General features: G+C 33.6%; 1 protein-coding gene across 1 annotated transcript in view; it reads right to left on the minus strand.

The window, feature by feature from the left end:
* The window catches only part of Sntg1 (syntrophin gamma 1), an 863431-nt gene that overhangs the window by 102597 nt on the left and 740353 nt on the right, over window positions 1-20481 (minus strand). Inside the window, 2 exon segments of the mRNA XM_047561867.1 lie at window positions 17112-17183; window positions 18770-18886. Of these exon segments, the coding sequence (XP_047417823.1) occupies window positions 17112-17183; window positions 18770-18886 (189 nt within the window).

Consider the following 20481-nt stretch of genomic DNA (forward strand, 5'->3'; position numbering starts at 1 on the left):
ATGAGCTATTCCAAGCTCTAAAAAAAGAATACTTGCCAAAAAGATTGCTGTATCCAGCAATGCTATCTTTCAGAATTGATGACTAAATAAAAACTTCACATGATAAAGATAAACTGAACTACATAAAATCAAACAAAAAAGAATACTTAAAGATACACTGAACACAGAAGAATTCACTGACACACCCCAAAGTTTCCAGGCAGATGAAGCACTCTACTAGAGCAAATAACTAAATGAAAATCAAAATTGAATTAAATATAGGAGACAAATCAAAATGTCAGGAAATTTCAAACATCTATCCATACCAGCACAAAATGTATTTAGACTCAATCTCTAAACTTAAAGACATAGATCTATAGAATGGATTAGAAAACAACATGCAACACTATACTTTTTGCAAGGGACTTATCTCATAGGCAAAGATACCCATCAGCTGAAAATAAGAGGATGTAAAAATATTCCATGCAAATGGAGTTTAAAAACAATTAGGAATGGCTATTCTCATGTGTTACTAATTAGATTTCAAGAAAAATGAATCAGAAGAGACAATGAAGGCCACTTAGAATAAATATTTATGCCCCAGATGCTGGTGCACTGAATTACATAAAAAATACTTCTTGACATTAAATACCAGAGAGATTCCAATATGATAATATTGGGTGATTTCAACACACCCCTTGAACAATTGGTCATGCATACACGAAATCACTATAGATATTTCTGACCTAAATAATACTATTAATCAAATGGACCTAAGAGACATCTGCAGAATATTTCACTTCAAAATACCTGAATTCACTTTTTTCTCAGCAATTCATTGAATAGTTTCCAAAACAGACCATATTCAAAGTCACAATACTTAAAATTTAGTTTTAGCAAATATGAAAATAAATCAGTATAATCCCATGTATAAGATCATAAAGAACTAAAACTAGAAATCAGCAGGAAGAAAAATTATAGAAATCACACAAACACATGGAGATTGATAAATAGTCTTTTAAATGATGAATGAATTATAGAAGGAATGAAAAAAAATCAAGAAATCTCTGGAAACAAATGAGAAGTGAGATACAATATATGAAAAACAAATAACCCAATCAATAAACGGGCAAATCAGACATTTCTCAAAAGAATAAATACAAATGACCAACAAATATAAACATCTCTGGCAATCAGGGACATTCATAGAAAAACTACATTGAGATTTCATCTAACAAACAGAATAGTATTTGGGTCCTGTTTCAAACTGAAGGGTAATAGATTTCTGAAACATTGAAGTTTTGTAATTATTCATGAACATATTGCCACTGACAGTCACTTAGATGGGGGAAGAATGGACAACAAATAATCACATTTTGGAAAAATCAGATAGGATTTTGGATTATTTTGCATATGTGTGGCTTTCATTCCAAGTATTGAAAAGCATTATTATATACGTTCTTCATATTAACTTCTTACGAAGGTTTAGAGACTGAATCCTTGTATTACCACATCCCATTCCTGAAGATATGCACTTGGCTCACATAAGGACCTTCAGTTGCTTTAGAAGCTTTATTAAAATATTATAATGATAGCAATTTTATAATATAAAGGCCAAACTAACCTTTTGGGAATGATTAGAGAGGTTACAGAAACCATATATAATAAAAAATTCATGTTTTGTTCACACTTGACATAAAAATGCAATGTAAAGAAAAAATAATGATGTGTGAAAGAATATGAACTGTCACTATTTAAGGATATCCTGAAAAGATCATAAATCTCCAATTGGAAGAGAAATTAAAGCAGGAAAAGGGTATTCAACTATGATTCCTTTGAGCTTTCCAGAGCAGAAATAGGCTAAAGAAACCAATTTTGAAAAATGAGATTTAATTAATTAATACCCTGGGGCTTGAAAGATGTCTTTGAAAAATAGAAAGAAGTGCTCTGTAAAACACAGGATAAATTTATGGAACTCATTGTCACAAGACAGTATATGCTAAAATATGAATAAATGGAAGAAACGTTACAAAAATAAAAAATGAAACCGTGTTATTATCAATGACGATTATTTTACTTTCCCAAGACAGGAGGCTGGATTTGAAGTTATTGGAATTGATATTATGGACAGCAGTAATGTCCTCTGTGATGTGTTCTTTCTGGTCTTCAGCAGGCCTCAGAATGACTGAAACCCTCTTTTCACCCAGAGCAACAGCACTACAACTTCATGTTACAGGCTGAATGACCTCTTGTAAATCACCATGGAAAGAGAAGTCATTTATCAGAGGAAAAATAAACATTTTTGAGAAACATGGATTTCATGAAGATGTGAAATATTTTATGGCAGTTTAATTTCAAATTGTTGAATTAAAAAAACTATAAGACACAATTGTTTTAAATGACATTAAAATGTAAAGCATCATTTAAAAAATGGCATCTAATACAAAAATGTGCACAAATGCAGATGCATCCTTTTGACTAGCATCTCTTTTGACTAATTTGTTCTCTTTAAAGATTTACCTTTTTTTCAAAAGTAGTAACTTCAGAATCAAGTCGTCATCTTTCTAATAGTTGTCATTTACACAAAGTTTCACTGTACATAATTCATATATATTAAAATGTTTGGAAAGCATTGTTGTCTATGGTTAACCTTTAGTACATGCCAAATAATATCAATATACTTTGATACCATATATCATCTTTTATCTTGTTTTTGTTATATTGGTATTTATGACTATGTGGTATATTTTTGCATTATTGTATATGGATTATAAAACATTTGCCCTCATTTTGTAGAATCTCTTTTCTTTCAGAATTCCAACAGTGGTGGCAAAGTGAATACTATCAGGTTTCACTCTTCATGCACTAGCACAATTCATAAATTATATAAGAAAAGATATTTGATATCAAAATATGATCATAAAGTTTACTATATTTATGCTTTTAAAATGTGACTATTGCATTATATTTTAATTATATAAACAAAAGTATTTATTTCCATTTATCCTTTTCCTCATTCCACTCTGTGTGCGCTTGGGTGTGTGATGCTGAGGTGGAACCCAGGACCTTGAACCTGCTTGGTAAGCACCCTGCCACTGAGCTATGCCCCCAGCCACTTGCGCTCATTGCTCATAGCCTTCCTTTTTAGCTATTCTTCATTTGAGCAAAGTTTTAATCAACATTGTCCTGGAATGTTTATTACTAGGCTGGTTGCCTTTTAGGAGCATCTATCATGATTTACTATATTGACTCTATACTAAAGGTTTGTTTTTTCTTATGTTTGTTTTGCAGTTCTCGTCATCAACTCCTGTCACGCATTGCTTTTAAACTACACTTTGGCTTACAGAACATTTACACGTGAATTAGAAGATTAATTCCCTGAATGATTTAATAATCATCAATATGATACCTTACCAGCCTCCATTTCCCTACTTCAGCATGCATTTTCCACAAATGAGAACTTTAGGACATTCACCCATATAACTACAATACAACCATCAAAACGAGCAATTTAATTTTATATATTTCCATCTCATCTTTGGCCTTCATCCATACCCACCACTTCAGAATAATCTGTGAGCATGTGGTTTCTCTCTTTGGTTACCTTCAAGGGGGACAGGACCTTGGTCTTTTTCTGCCTTTATGAAGTTGACGCCTTTAAAGACTAAAGGAGATGTTGCAGAATGTGCCTTACCTGATTTTCTCAGACATTTCCTTGTGACTAGCCTAGATTTGGTTGAAACATTTAATTTTTTAGATTACATTAGATTTCCCTTCATTGCATTATATTGGAAGTTTCTTCCTGGATAGATTCAGTCAACACGATTTTAGCAGGTTTGTCACAATCTGCTATTCTTCTAACTGTGATATTCTACTATCACACTACCAGAAAAGCATGATTTGTATTTGTCACATAAATGGTCATAATCTTCTGTTTACTTCAGTGGTACTATCCTCTTTGTCGCCTTTTGTAATAGGTAATTTGTAAGGAGTTTCTTTGAAACTACACAAGAATCCTGCCCCTTACCATGTTTTCCACTTATTTATTTATTTGTATGAGGATAGATTCATGGTTCCTATTTTATTAACAGAATTACAAACCATTGCTACCACAATTATTTAATCCTAGATTTGTTCAGTTGGTCCCAGATTTACCCATAAGTGCCCTCTGAAATTGGTTTCTGTGTCATTTGACATGTCTTCACAATTCTTTGAACACTTCTTTATCTTCTACTACAATAAGAGGGTTTAGCCTCATCTTTTACTTTCTATGCCAGTCACCAAAAACTTCTCTACCAAGTTCTTGTTCTTTGTAGAAACTTAGAATTGGGTGCTTACTCTGTTCCTTGCTGTTGAGTACTCTCTGTTCCCAGGTACTTTTAGGGTACAGAATAAGGTATAGATTGCACATATACAGGCACACATCCATATGTACATGTATTATTCTAGCCAATTGTGTGTGTGTGTGTGTGTGTGTGTGTGTGTGCATAGATGTAAATATGTTGGAAACTGTTGACATGCCAACATTTCTTATTTTAATTCAACACCACAGGGTTTGTTCTAGCATTTTATATTTTATTTTACTATTTTATTTTATTTTATTTTATTTTCAATATTGAAGACACAACCCAGGGACTTATGCATGCTAGGCAAGAGCTTTTACGGGCTATGTCCCGAGTCTGCTAGTCTTTCTTTTGGTATTTATGACTCTCATTGCTGATAGTCAGAAATCAGAATCTTCTTTCACCTTCCTGTAACATCATTTACTTAGTTGAGCAATCCTTCTCTCTTGCTCCCATCTCTCATCAACCCATATCCAAAAGACTTCTTTACTCAGCTTGATAGTTTCCTTCCTGAAGATGATTTAGAGAGCTGGGGTTGTGGTCCAGTGGTAGAGTGCTTGCCTAGCATGTGTGAGGCCCTGGGTCTGATTCTCAGCACCACATATAAATAAAAAATATAAAGGTCCATCAACATCTAAAAAAAGTCTTTTTTTTAAAACAAAAAGATGATTTAGAATATTAATGTGACTACGCTTGTTCACTCTATTTTATCAAATAATTTAAGTAAGAACATGTAATGTGAGTCCAAAAATCAATGTCTTAAAATTTAAAAAAATAATCTTTATAGTCTAAGAGCTTTCTCTAATATGTAATGATAGCTCTGAAAAGATTAGGTTTTAAATATCCACAAACAAAATGGTCTTCCACTTTTGCAGATTTTGCTGTCCACATAATATTAGAAAGTGTATTTCTGTAACAGTAGTGTGCAATTCAGCTACCCTGAATACAGACATTCCATACTCCCCTTCTGTGTTTCTCATTTATGACAGGTTAACAGGAAGTCATATATCCTGGCTTCACCTCATGAAACTAGGACCGTATTCCTCTCACTTGGAGCAACCTGCAATTGGACATATGAATTTAACTACAGAAAAAGGTCAAGATGATACAGGGTTGAAGTAAGCTAAGGACCTTGAGACCCAGTTCTATAGGAGGGAGGTAACCTTGGTCTCCTGACAAAACAGGATACACCTCCATCCTGTAGGCAATGATAGTGCAAAATTATTTACGCAGGAAGAAGTGATTAAGGAATATGTAGGCTCTAAAACATGTATTTTAAAAATAAAATAGACTTTTCATATGTTTTAAATATTTGTGGTTTTTGTAAACTTAGCTCTGATTTTTTTTTCTCACTCTAAATAGAAACTTAACTGAATACCATATTCTTAGTTTAGATTCTTTTAGTTAGGCCCTAAATTTTAGGCCCTAAATTGAATAAGTGACACTTCCTGTAATGGATGGATGCATTGCTCTTGATAGTTACCAGTGAGTCTCTAATGCTGAAGTATACCCAATGCTGTGACTTAAATCATATCTGTGAATTGCCACACATAGTAGATTTGGCACTTTATATATAATATCTGTTGACCATTCTCTCCCTCTTCTCCTAGTTTCTAAAAAATGACCAAGTTCCACTTTTTCTTTTTTCTTTTTTATGTTATCTTCATACTGTTTCAGAATTCTCTCCATTTGCCCATTTCAAGACACACAACATTAGGCATTTGCATTAAACATATCATTAGGCAGACACATACTCATTGGAACACTTTAATTTTAGGGATAAGGTCTGGAAGGACTATGAAGTTAGGAATCCTCAGGAAAGCATTGCTGGTCTCTCTAGGTTGATCAGAGTAGATAGGATGTATTACACAGTGATAGAAGTTGGCCTTAGATAAGAGCAAGAATAGTAAGTTATTAGGACAGGATTGCCAGAAGGTATTTGTAATGCTAAGATATTTTGTAATAGTAAATACAAACCTCCCATAATGGTAAGGAAAAGAAGTAATTCAGCCCTCTAAATACATATTCTTGGGTTCCACATCGGTGGATCCAATCAATCATAGATGGAAAGTATTCAGAAAAAAATTGAATTTGTACACAATATGTGCAGAATTTTTATTGTTATTATTCCCTAAACAACATAGTATATAGTAAATATCTATGTAGTATTTATACTTTAGAAGGCATTATACCTAATTTGAAGATGATTTAAAGTATACAGGAGATGCCTATAAATTAAATACAAATATTATACCAGTTTATATAAAATACTTGAACATCCCTGAATTTGGGTATCTGTGGAGGGTCCTGAAACCAGTCCTCCATAGATATCAAATGTATGAATTTTGAGGAAAAGAAATTTCTGAAATTATAATCTGGATTCTGGTAGATCAGGTGAGTGAAAGGGGTAAGAGAATACAGCAGGACTGCGAAGCAAAATGAAAGATTTTCTTGATGACTTACTAGATCTAAAAGTGTGAAGTGTCTTTCTGCAGCTGTTTTCTGATACACTACTGTGTGGGAGTGAGAACTCAGGGGAACATCTTGCCAAAGGAGTCAGATAAACCATAGTCAAGAACTGGTCTATGCAGGTGTGTGATTGTCATGAACCAATGGGCCATGTGCTGTGATATGATCCTCTGCTTAGTTTCTCTCTTCCTGTTCACTCCTCTCTGACCTTCATGTGGAACTTGTGGTCTATGACCAGAAGAAATCCCCTGAGCCCTCCCACTCATCTCTTCATCTCACATTAGAGTTAGAAGTTAGAAGACTTTATATATAAAGTTTTGTCCCTGGTGTTGGTGATTGAACCCATGGCCCCTTATACTCAGTGCAAGTGCTCTGGTGCTCTATGACCAAGTTCCTTCATCAGACTGAAGACATCAGTCTAAAGACGATTTTTTTTTTTAAAAAAAACAAACTCTGTCCCTGGTTGTGCTGGGAATCCTTCAGTGACTGTACTTTTATTCTTCAAATAAAGTTAATTTGCCTACTGTCTTTTAACAGTTCCCCCATCTAAACATCAGCACAAACCACATACCCAAGCAAATGACAGCTTTGAACTACCATGAACGTTTTTATGTTTAAGTGACACACATCTCTTAGTACTACAGTTGGGCAAGTTTGCATCTTGTCCAGGATGCTACCTCCTCCTTATTCTCATTAAACCCAACTAGATAAAACCCCATCTTGTGAGCCCTTTAGCAACCATTTAGAGTTTAGTTATGGCATTCTCCAAAATGCCTATTCCAAACTCTTTAATCAGATACTATTTTTGTAATCTCAACCCCTCTACAGTTGTATTGATCCCTGATTCCTAAGGGAGTGCTTGGCACATAGATGATATTCAATAAATATTCAGAATATGAATTAATAAGTAAATGTTCACTCACAAATCAATTAAGAAATGACCATTCTTCACAACAGCTCTTGCATGATTTATTAGTCAAAGAAATTTGTTTATAGTGCCCAATATATTTATAAAGGATAATTAGTGTATTTAGCAACAGAATAAACATTTGCTACCCAGGTTTTTTTTTTTTTTTTTTTTTAATTCTGAAACTTTTGCTTTCTCATCATTACCAGGCTAGCTCTCCCTAGCTCTCCTTTTTCTTCCAATTTATCAATGTTTATATGGACAGAGAAAGAGGCAGTGTACTACAGTGTGCAACAGCACAGAATATTGAGACAGTATAAAATTTACATCTTTAGATCTGATGTTTACTAACTCTGAGTTCTTGAATTATTTATTTGATTTTTTCTTTTCCTCAGTTTTCATATCTGAAAAAATGAGAATAATAATTAACTGGTAATGATATTGTAAATATTAAGCTAATTAATATACAAGCACTTGGGCCAATACATGGCACATACTTGTAAGCTTTATATTTGTTATTATTGCTGTAGCTTCATTATCGATACATCTGAAGATGCAGGATTTCCCTGATTAGTAGATCTAGGACAGATGTTCATGTTCAGTGTTTCAGATATTTAAATTCACCTTTAAATTTGCCCCATCTAAGAGATCTGTTTCTGGGTTCAGAAATCTACAATTTATGCCATTACTTTAGCACGGTAACCTCATGGTGATAGATGGTGGGATTACAGCAGATGTCCCTTCTGTATTGATCAAAAGACCCAACTATTTGATTCTGTCCTCCTTTTCAATCTTATCATCCCCCAACCAATGATCCTGACAGAAAAGGAAACTTCAGAATGTGATCTGGTGATTTAGGAAAATAATCCAGTTAGTACTGAGTGTAATGTCCACTCCCCTGATCAAATAGTACATGAAATTTCCCTTTGAGAAGATGAATCCTGAGAGGAGTATTTTGTAATGTTCAATGTAAAACCACAAAATACAGAGCACCAGTGTGGTGCTCATTCATGGTGGAAGAACATTTTTATATATTACAGTGAAGATTAGATTTATATTTTATTTGATACCTGAGGACATTTATCTCCAGTCCTCAATTACCCATGTAAAGATTTTCTCAAAGCAACTAATAGGCCTTAATGATTTGGATCTTTGATATCCCTCGTATACTCATGTCTTAGTGAAGCAATATTCAGAGGTGAAAATACTGGATTTTGAGAACTGTAACCTCATCAGTAGATTAATCCTTTCCAAGCATTAATAATTTGAATGAACTACTAGGAGATAATTATAGAAAAGTGAACATGGTTGTTGGCGGTAGGTCACATTTGGTTATATGTAAATATTCCAGGATTTTCTATATGAATGTGTGCTTAGGAAGCAGATAAATATCTAGCATAGAACACAGGAGACTCAATTCTCCCTGATTACAGAAACAAGAGCAATGATAAGGAATGATTTTATTAAGCATCTTTGTTACACTTCTAGGCCACAGGAAGATATCCAACCAGAAGCTCCTATTTTTTTTTCCATCCCCCCTTCAAAAAACACCAAACAAGAAATGAACACCTATATTTCAACCAAATTACCAAAGGAGAATGAAACAGATGCAGCTGGAATTCTGTAGAGGACAGAGGCAAAGGAATGGCAAAGGAAGAAAGGAAATTCCTCGTCCTTCCACCTCATTGTTTTTCTTGGGGTCAACTTGAAACCACAAGGGTCTTTTCCCTGACAAAGGTAAGCAAGAGGATGCAGACACCCTCTTTTATCTCGGAAGACATTGAAGTCTTCACTACCAGAGACTCATACAGTTCTTATAGGCTCTGAATGTAGTTCAGGTGTTTCCCCAGAGTTCACAGGCCGAGCCACCATTAGAGAAGTTGAAATGTTACCTTCTACCTGGGCCTATACTGCTATTGTGCTGAGCCATTTTGGAATCAGAGCTAGTACTGGAGCATATTCTGCTTCTGGGGCAGGTAGTCACTGTCAACCACCATCCTGAGTGCCAATTCTCCATGATACCCACCCAGTAGCAAACCCCTTCTCAAGCAGACCTGCTGCTATACCTTACACTCTAGGGCAGGACCATCACAAAGCAGATCCATCCCTCATTCCAATTACTGATTGCCCTCCTCTTAGGGTAAAACAGAAGTGGTGCCTTTCCACCTGGGAACCCAGAAATTTAATCACCTGGAGCACTCATATCTCCTGCACCACAGTTGAGGGAGCACTATGCTCCAGGTTACCTTGGACCTCCAGCACAGGGAACACGTGTACTCCAGAGCACATGTAATGTCTCACCTCCTCCCCCAAGGACCTTATGCCTCAGATACAATGGAGATGTTGCTCTTTCATTCCAACCACGTCACTGTCAAGGAAGAACCCCAATTTCTAGTGGCTCTAAGTCTCTGGCACAGAAGTACTTCCACCTCCTAGTACACAAAGCTCCATCCCCAACTATCCAGGTAGTTCCACCTTCTAAGGCTAAACAGATACAAGGAGGCTTGTTTCCCTGGGAATCACAGCTGTGGCTAAGCTGAAACACCACATCCTCCAGGCCACAAATGCATGGCACCAGCCTACCTGGTACTGGACTGGGCACCCACAGTCCAATCTGCTGAGGCACTCCACTCTGGAGAATGTAGTCACTTCTTTCTAAGCTATTGTGGTACTTTGCTATTCCTGGAATTTTGCTGATACCTTACCGAACCTCACAGAGCCTAGTCTACCCTCATGTCCCATCATCCCAAGTTCCAGAATCACCACTGCATGAAACCCTATGTCTTTTTAGTTCTAGGCTCTGAATTACATCTGTAGCCTGTTCCCTGGTTCTGAGCCTCCAGAGGATCCCTTTCTCTCCATACTGTGTCATTGTTATGCCCTGAATCCTAGGGTCAGAACCACAACTTCATACCAGACTCTGGATCTGAGTTGCTGGGTGTGCCTCATAGCAAGACTGTCTTAGTAGGAAAACTGCATTCATTTGTGCTGTGGAGAACAAATATGCACCTCAATCGCAGGTGCTATAATAGTTTTGAAAGTCTCTGAGCCTAACAACCTATTTTCATAACTGTTACAAACACCTGAGTCCTGGATCGCAATGTTGTTATGGATGCCTGTGAGCCCTGTCACACTGAACACCAACACAGTATTCCCCATTGTATTGAATACGAGGATAGAAGGACTACCTAAACCATTACCCTAATAACTTATGCAACCACTGTCACTGCTACCAATTCCTGTAGCCCAGAAGACAGAGGTACCCATGGTAATTACTAACAATGATCAAATGAAGAAGCTCACGGAGATCACATCACTACATTCACATGGAAACCAGGACATCACACTCTGCCCCACCAGCACCATCAAGTGTCAGGTGAAGACATGTAGGTGAAAATCTTCCTCTACAAAGAGCCTCTTTGTAAAATTTGGAATCAGACTCACAGACATCAATTCAGGGACACAAGAAACATGAAAAAGTGATGAAACATGACTCCATCAAAGGAGCACAATAATTCTTCAGTAACAGACACCAAAGAAATGGAAAATTTATGAATTATTTGAAAAGGAATATAAAATAATAAATATGAGGCAACTCAGTGAGATATGAGAAAATGCCCAATTCAATGAAATCAAGAAAACAATTTATGATCTGAATTAGACACTCAACAAAGAGAGAAATACAAAAAATAATTAGGCAGAAATCTTGAGTTGAAGAATTCAGTTAGTGAAATAAAAACACAATTTACGATTTCAATGTCAGAATAGATCAAGCAGAAGAAAGAATCTGCAAACTGTAAGAGTCATTTGAAATGCCTCAATGAGAGGAAATAAGAAAAAGAATTAAAAAGAATGAAGACAGTGTATAGGACACATGGGACATTGCTCAGTGGAAAAGTATTTGCATTCTGGTATTTCTAGAAATGTCAGAATAAAGGATAAAAAGTTCTTTTAATAAAATACTTGCTGAAACATCTCTGGATACTTGATGCTCAAATGTTCCCCAACTGAGATCCTCTCTGAGACACATAGGATCAAGCAGTCAAAATTCAGAGACAAAGTTGATTTTTTTAAAAGAAAAATGTGTCAAGTCATATATAAGAGTCTCCTAGGCCATCAGATTTCTCAGCAGAAAGTTTGCTGGCTCATAGAAAATGGAATGATATATATAAAGAGCTGAAAGAAAAAAAACCCTGCTAGTCAAAAATAATAGATGTAGCAAAGTGGTCCTTCAAAAATGAAGGAGAAATAAAATCTTTTATAGACAAGAAAAATCTGAGGGAATTCATCAATGCCTTTCAATAAATGCTTACAGGATTTCTTCAAGTAGAAATGAAAAGATGATAATTACTATTACAAATGCATATGAAAGTATAAAACTTACTGATAGAAATAAATATACAAATACAGAACAATCCAATAGTGTAATTGAGGTGTGTAAATCATACATTCTCTAGTTTGCAGATTAAAAAGAAGAGTAAAAAAAAGGCTACAATTAGTTATGAAATTCACAATATAAAAATAAAAATTGTGTGTATGGAGTAAGAGTTCAGAGTTTTTATATGCAACAAGTTGTTGTTTTCAGCTTAAAATTGTAGAGTATAACTGAAAGATGTTTTTCATAAGCCTCATGGTAACCACAAAGCAAAAAATAGCACAAAGACACAAATTATAAAGAAAGGGGAATCAATGCTTAGAGATGATGAAAATCATCACCATGACACACAAGAGAGGAAGAAAGAAAAAAGCAGATGCAAAACAAATGGAAAACAAATGACAACATAGCAATAGTAAGTTCTTACCTATAAATAATAATCATAAATGCAAATAAATCTTGTAATTTAAAATGATCTGACTGAATGGATAAAAAATATAAATACAATTATATACAACTATAAAAGACTCAATCTGTAAAGGAATACATAAACTCAAAGTGAAGAAAGTAGAAAATATTTAATGCAAATAGTAACCTAAAGAGAGCAGAAGTAGCTATACATTTATATATGATAAAATGAACTCCAAATTAGAAATTATAAGGAGACAAAGAAGTTCACTATATGTGTGTGTGTGTGTGTGTGTGTGTGTGTGTGTGTGTGCATGTGTGTGTGTGTGCATGCATATAAAGTTTTCAATTCATCAAGTGGACATAGCGATTATTAATGCACCAAATATTGGAGCTTGTGAATACATAAAGCAAATATCTATGGACATGAAGAAAGAGATGGTAATATAATAATACCAGGGATATCCATACCACTTTCAACAATAGACAGATCAACTAGATGGAAAATTAATAAGGAAATACAGTACTCAAATTGTACTTTTGATCAAATGAACTTGATATTTACAGAAGTGTTCATCTAATAGCAACAGAGCACACCTTTTTCTCCCATTCACATGGAATATTCCCCAAGACAAATCATGTCAGTTCATGAAATATGACTTAACAAATTTAAAAGGATTAAAATCATATCTGCAATCATTTCAGATCAAAAGGTTATAAAACCAGATATACTAACAGGACAAATCATGGAAAATTATCCAATATTTGGAAGATACATAACATACGCTAGAACATCCAATTTGCCAAAGAATAAATAAAAATAAAAATATAAAATGATTATTTAGTCATAAACATAAAGAATAATAATATTATGGCATTTGCAGATAAATGGATGGAATTAGAGAATATCATGCTAAGTGAAATAATTCAATCCCATAAAACCAAAGGTCAAATGTTTTCCCTGATAAGTGGATGATGAAACATAACGGGGGTAGCGGGGTAGGGAGTGAGAGAAGAATAGAGGAACTTTAGATTATGTGGAGGGGAATGAGAGTGGGGAGCGGTTGGGGACATGAAAGATGGTGGAATGAGACAGACATCATTACCCTATGTGCATGTATGATTACACAAATGGTATGAATCTACATTATGCACATCCATAGAAATGAAAAGTTGTACCTCATTTATGTACAATGAATCAAAATGCAATCTATAAAAATAAAATAAATAAATAAAATAGAACCAAAAAAGTAGGATGGATTTGGAGAATATCATGCTAAGTGAAATAAGCCAATCCCAAAAAAAACAAAGACCAAATGATTTCTCTGAGAAGTGGATGATGACATATAATGGGAGGGGATGGGGAAGGAGGTAAGGAAAGAATGGAAGAAGGACAGATTTTGTAGAGGGAATTGAGGGGTAGGGAGGGGGTGGGGGGAAGGAAAGATAATAGAATGAGACAAATATCATTATCCTATATACATGTATGATTATGCAAATGATATGAGGACAATAGAGGACAGAAGACCCATAGGAAGAATCAAAACAATTAAGAGTTTTTTTTTTAATTATCAAACTCTCAACTCCTTAATTAGTCTAACTATGAAAAAAGAGAAGATTCAAATAAGTAAACAAAAAAAATGAAAGTAAAGAAATAGACTCCACAAAAATTAAATACATTGAAGAAGGATAAATTAGTGGGAACATGCCCTATACTCATCAATGAGAATTAATATTGTTAAAATGTCCATACTACGCAAGACAACATACAGATACAATGCAATCCTTATCAATTTCCAGTAGCATTCTTCACAGAAAAAGGAAATATAATCTTAACTTCCATATGTAATAATAAAAAACTCCAAATGATCCGAATAATTCCGATAAAGAAAAACCAAGTTAGAGACACAAAACTCCCTGATTTAAAATTACATTACGAAGTTACTGTCATTAAACAGTATGGTACTGGCATGAAAAAACCAATTAGACCAGTGAAACAGCAGTAAGACCAAACACACATTGTCAACTAATTTTTGACAAGGGCACCAAAAGACAAAATGGAAAAAGGATGATTTCCCCAGCAAATGGTGCTAGGAAAATTGGATTCTCACATCAAAATAAATAAATAAATAAATAAATCCTAAATAAAATTGGATGATTTCTTATATCATGCACAGTGCTCAACACAAAAATGGATACAAGATTTAAATATAAGACCAGAAACTCTCACATCTGTAAAAGAGAACATAAGGGGAAGACTTCTGGACATTGACTATGATGATTTTTAAAGATAGCACATCAAAAAATGCAAAGTATAAAAATAAAAATAGATAAAGTGGTCTACATAAACCTTCTCTACAGTAAAGGAAACAACCAACAAAATTAAATGACAAGTGACAGATTGGGAAGGAATATTTATATACCAGATATCTGAGAAGGGGTTAATATGAGACATGTAAAGAAATCATACAAATCAAGTTTACAAAACAAAAGTGAAAATGGGTTAAAGAAGCCACGGTAGATTGCTATATTAAGTGAAATTAGCCAGACACAGGAAGACAAATATCACATATTCTCTCTCACTCATGGAAAATAAAACATCTACCTTAGAGTGAAATGGAACAGTGGTCACTAGAGACTAAGAAGCAAAAACAGAGAGGAATGGAAAATTTTTAATCACGAGGCAGCAAAACACAGTGCTAGAGGAAGAATTACTTTTGGTTTTCTTGCTGCACAGTAGGGCAACTATTAGTTGTAATGGTCTATGATGTATCTCATAAAAATAGTAAAAGCCCCAACATATAAAAACAAATAATGTTTGAAGACATGGAAACGCTTAATACCCTAATTTTACTATTACACATTGTGTACATGCATTGGACTACCATTATGTACCCCATAAAGATGTACAAATAGTATGCATCAATAAAGAAAAATAAAATAGACAAAATGGGCAAAAGACCTGAATAGGTATTTCTACAAAGAGACATAAAGGTAGCTAAAAGTATATTAAATAATGCTCAACATCATTAATGACCAGAGAAATGCAAATCAAAACCACCATGAAAGTCCACTTCATACCTATTAAGATGGCTATCATCAAATAGCCAAAAGATAACAAATAGTGAGGTGTGGAAGAAAGGGAACTCTGTTACACAGCTGGTGGCAACTGAGATAGGTACCAACATTAGGTAAAATAGAATGGGTATCTCAAAAAACAAAAGTAAATATAGAACTACTTCATGACCCCATTAATCCCTACTTTGAGCAAATACCTAAAAGAAATGTAACCACGACCTGATAAAGATACCATCAATCCTATTCTTATTACAGCAATATTCACAGTAGTCAAGATGTGGAAACAAATGGATAAAGAAACTGCCTCATATTTACACTGGAATATTATTCACCCCTGAAAATAATATTCTATATAGTACAACATCAATGAGTTTAAAGGACATTATGCTAAGTGAAAGATGCTCAAAAAGAAAAAAAAAGTTTCATAACCTCACTTTTATGTGAAATTTCAAATAAAAATTCCCAAAACAATAATTTAAATATACAGAAATAGATAACAAGACAGTGTTCACCAGGGGTAGGTAGTGGGCATAAATGGGGTGATACAGGCCAGAGGATTCAAAGTAGCAAATATGTAGAGTGGTCTTGCCACAAAAAAACAAAAATTGGTAATTATGCCACATTAAGGATATAAATTATTTACCTATTTGCATCTCATATTGTCATGTTATAGACTTTAAATAACCCAATAAAATAATTATTAAAAATAAATCAAAATATATTATTCTTCAGTTTATTCCTATTTTAACTTTTTACAAAAGGTTACAGAAACCATTTGGAATTTCATAGAATTTGTAGAGACTTGCTATTGCAATAACCTTGTATATCACATAGAAACTTAATTGACTTATGATAATTGTATTTTTTTTTCAGATTCCCAGAGAGTTAGTGAGATACCAGCATAAAAAATACAAACAAGCTGTGCCTAATGGTTCACACCTATAATCCCAGCTACACGGGAGGGAGCTTAATGTAGCAGAATTGAAAGTTCAAGACCAAACTGGGTAGTTTTCAAGACCCTTTCTCAAAATAAATTTATAAATGAACTAGGAGTGTAGTTCCAGGGGAGAGCACTGGCCTAGCATGTGCAAAGCCCTGGGTTTGATCTCAGCATGTCACACACACACACGCACACACACACACATTTTTTTTCCTATATTTGCTTCATGTTTTCTATATTTTTCTAATTTCAGGTCTTACCTAAATTTTCTCTTGTGTTTTTTTCCCAGGAGAAACAATTACTAACAATTTTTAATTTTTAATTCGACTTTCTACCTTTACCACATGGACGCCTACAAAGCATCCCCCTGTTCCCTCTCCAACTGAGGAAGTACATCTGATTGTGAGTTATTTAAGCCTCTATCTGAATGCCTGTGTGTTTCTCTGCATTCTATATTTTCTTTTACTTTATATAGATACTTTATTTTCTTTGTCTTAATATTGTCTTTCTTTTATATCTATGGATTGCTCATTTTCAGAAAGTAATTATGAGCCCAGAACCACCATTTTCTGAGGAAGCACCATTAAAATAACTACTACTTATTGCTCATACCTTGAGAATCTTGCACATAATCTCATAAACTGAGAATGTTTTCTCTGCTCGAGTCCAGTCCCAGGTAGTCACCTTTAAAATATGAGAAAAAAATGTCATTTATTTTAGAAAGATAGCTCCTATTCCCTCTTATTTGATTTGCATAAAATGGTCTATGATAAGTGAAACTTTCACAGATCTTCCAGTCTACTTGGGAAGTTATTTTCATAACGTTTCCTTGTATAAGTTTGATTTATCACTATTCTCTTCCTTCTTTGGCAAATAATTTATGCTATATGCAACAACTTCCATTTATCCAAAGTTTTTATTTTATAAATACTGTGTATATTCTCTATGTAAAGTATTTATATTACACATATATGATTTCTTCTTGGTTTACCATTAGTCAGACATAGAGGATATGAGATATTAACACCAACTTCGATTTTTAAGACATGATTTATGTTAGGATATTATTCCAAGATGACTCAGGATGCTATGAAAACATCAACACTATAAAGAAATTGATTTGCTTATTTATGTTTGAAATAGATTTGTCTGTCTAAACATAAGATTACTCAGGATTACAGCAAAAGTATAAATCTTTGTGTGTGTACTTCTGCACTTTGAATTTCATGTAGAAACATTCAAAATAGTTGTATGTCAGATTAAAAGCTTACAGATACTCTGTATTATTTGATCTGCAAGTGATTGGACTGGCATTTAGTATTTATATTCAATAAATATTTATTGAATGTCTCTTTTTCTATAAAGTACATGTTTCGAAAAGCAAGACTTTCCATGCAATATGTATTCAAACATATTTAGTACAAATCCCAGAGTATAGAATATAGATTATCAAAAATGCCATATATTTGATTTAGAAATATCAACATGAACAAACTTTGACAGTCATATCTGATAGCTCGCCAGAATGCATTTTGATTTTTACCAAGGATAAAACACTTATTTAAACCTTTAACACTATGGAAGTTTCACTAAGTGGAGATAGACTAAGCGCTGACTAGTAAAATGTGATCATTCTGAGGTTTGCTCACTTTTACTTGTTACTAATAAATTAAATATAAATTGAAGACTTGTTATTAGTAAAAACCTGACTTACCTGCAAAAGAGAGTATTTTCTTCCTAGATGACTTTAACAATGTTTATCTTTTCATTTAACAGGTGCTTATTTGTTTATACCAAGTATATTAAATGGGCTCTTAAAAGTCTCTTTGGGAATATGAGATTAATAATATGAGGGTTGGTTAATATGTAAAGAATCTTTAAAATCACTCCACTTTTATTCATTTTAATACATTAATTTTTAAATCTGTATTTAATAAACAAAATATAGTGAAATCACTTGGAAATATATCTTGAAATCTCCTTTGTGATGTCTTCATAGGATTTTTATTAGTATTAGAATTTAATCCATTATCTATCACATTCAATATCTAAACAAACATCTTTCAAATTTTTCAAGGTTTAGAAAACAAATATTTAAGGCAAGAATACATATACTTAGCAAGCTATTTTGGGAACTTTTGGGTTGGTTTGTATTCTTTTCTTTATCTTATTTTCAAAATATACCAACAGTATTTTACTTGATATCATTCATCATTCGAATGATGTCAACCTGTTGTGACAAGATTGGATTGTTGAATAAAGACACGTACCGGAGGTGCTGGAAACTTATAAAGACATGAGCCCCTCAGGGCTAGAAAAGTTGGAGAGTATACACGGTCTTGGAGGGGATCCTGCTCCCGTGCTTCACACCAGCCCATGTAGACTATCTATAAGGAAATTAAATACAATTGATTGTCCAAAGAGCTCTTTGTGCATTTTATGTACATGTTACATATTTTGTACTATTATAATCTCCTATAAAATTATCAAGTTAATTGATGCAAAATAGTACACTGAAGCAGACTTACCTTCAAAAAGGTGAACCTTTGGTGAGTTTATAATATCATCCCTTATCAAGTGCTTATTTATGTAAGCAAACCTGGCATGAATTTTATTTCCCACTTTTATACCAGTTCCTACTATAAAAAAATATTTATTTGTAAGAGTCCATTGACTCATCCATTAGTTTTGCAATTAGTGTCATTTTATTATACGTGAATGAGTTAACAATACAAAGTAAGTGAGTCAAGGAGAAAAGTCAGGGCTATCACTTGTTAGAATACTGCTAGAAAGAGGCATCACATTTGCCCTGTGGATGGGATTTTAACTTTCTCATTCTATTCTTTGAGTTTAGACAAATATAAAATATGTTAGCATTGTTCTCAAATGGCACTGATATCAAACTTCACCTCTAACTCTTAGACATAGGTAGATCAATTTCCAAGAGAATGTGGTGTGATATGAATCGTTCTTATCTTTCCATTATTTGTCATTAAGATCAAACGCATACCTATGTATTTATTAAATAAATATTACATTACTAACAATACGTTCACATGATATTTTGTCAATCTTACCACAACTCTATGTGGGAAGATATACTTCCCAGCTCATGTTAAATTATATGAGCTTTACTTTGATTTTATCTTGGTAGAGTTCTTCCTTCTTACTAGAATTTCATTTTATGTTATGATACCTGTTATAATCAATGGAATATTATTTGAGAAATGAACAGTTGAACTTAGTGTGGTGTGCTTCTGTCATTAGAATAAAAAAATGCATCCAAAAGATAGAAAACAGTCAATAAGAACAGATCCTAACATGCAGTGTGGAAACATGCCCAGCCAACTCCAGTCTAGATGCTAACATCAAACTATCAGGTATTGTATCCTGCCAAGTTTTAGGGCAGTATGTTATGCAGTATTACTAGTGATAACTGACTTTAAAAAAAAAAGCTGAAATAAAACCTTTGTTTATTCATAGATTGCATCTTCTTTCCATTATATTGTATTTACTCTAAAATGATTGGTTTTTCCAGTTACCTTAGTTTGCATTATAATGAACCTCTGAAGTATAAAATCCCTTACTTTACAAATTAAGGAATTATGATATAAACCAAATAGTTTAACAAAGAAATTAAACTTGTGACAGTTACAATAGGAATTTAATCAAAGTATCTTGCCTTTTAAATGATATTATGGGTTATAATAATGCAAATGCATGCTCTGAAATTTATTTCATAGTGGAGCTATTCATGTGGTTAGTAATAATATAATAAGAACCAGGTATAATATTTATTATGTGTTATTTATACAGTATTTTTCATTACTTGCATAATGTATATTTATCAAATAACATCAAACTTTTTAAAAAGCAAACTTACTAGCTGGACTTCCAATAAAGAATCGCTAAATTAATTAATTAACTAAATTTATATTTAATATGTCAAAGTAACAACGCTAACAAAAGATATGAATAGTTT

This window comes from Sciurus carolinensis, chromosome 1 (assembly GCF_902686445.1).
Source record: "Sciurus carolinensis chromosome 1, mSciCar1.2, whole genome shotgun sequence".
NCBI classification, from domain to species: Eukaryota; Metazoa; Chordata; class Mammalia; order Rodentia; family Sciuridae; genus Sciurus; species Sciurus carolinensis.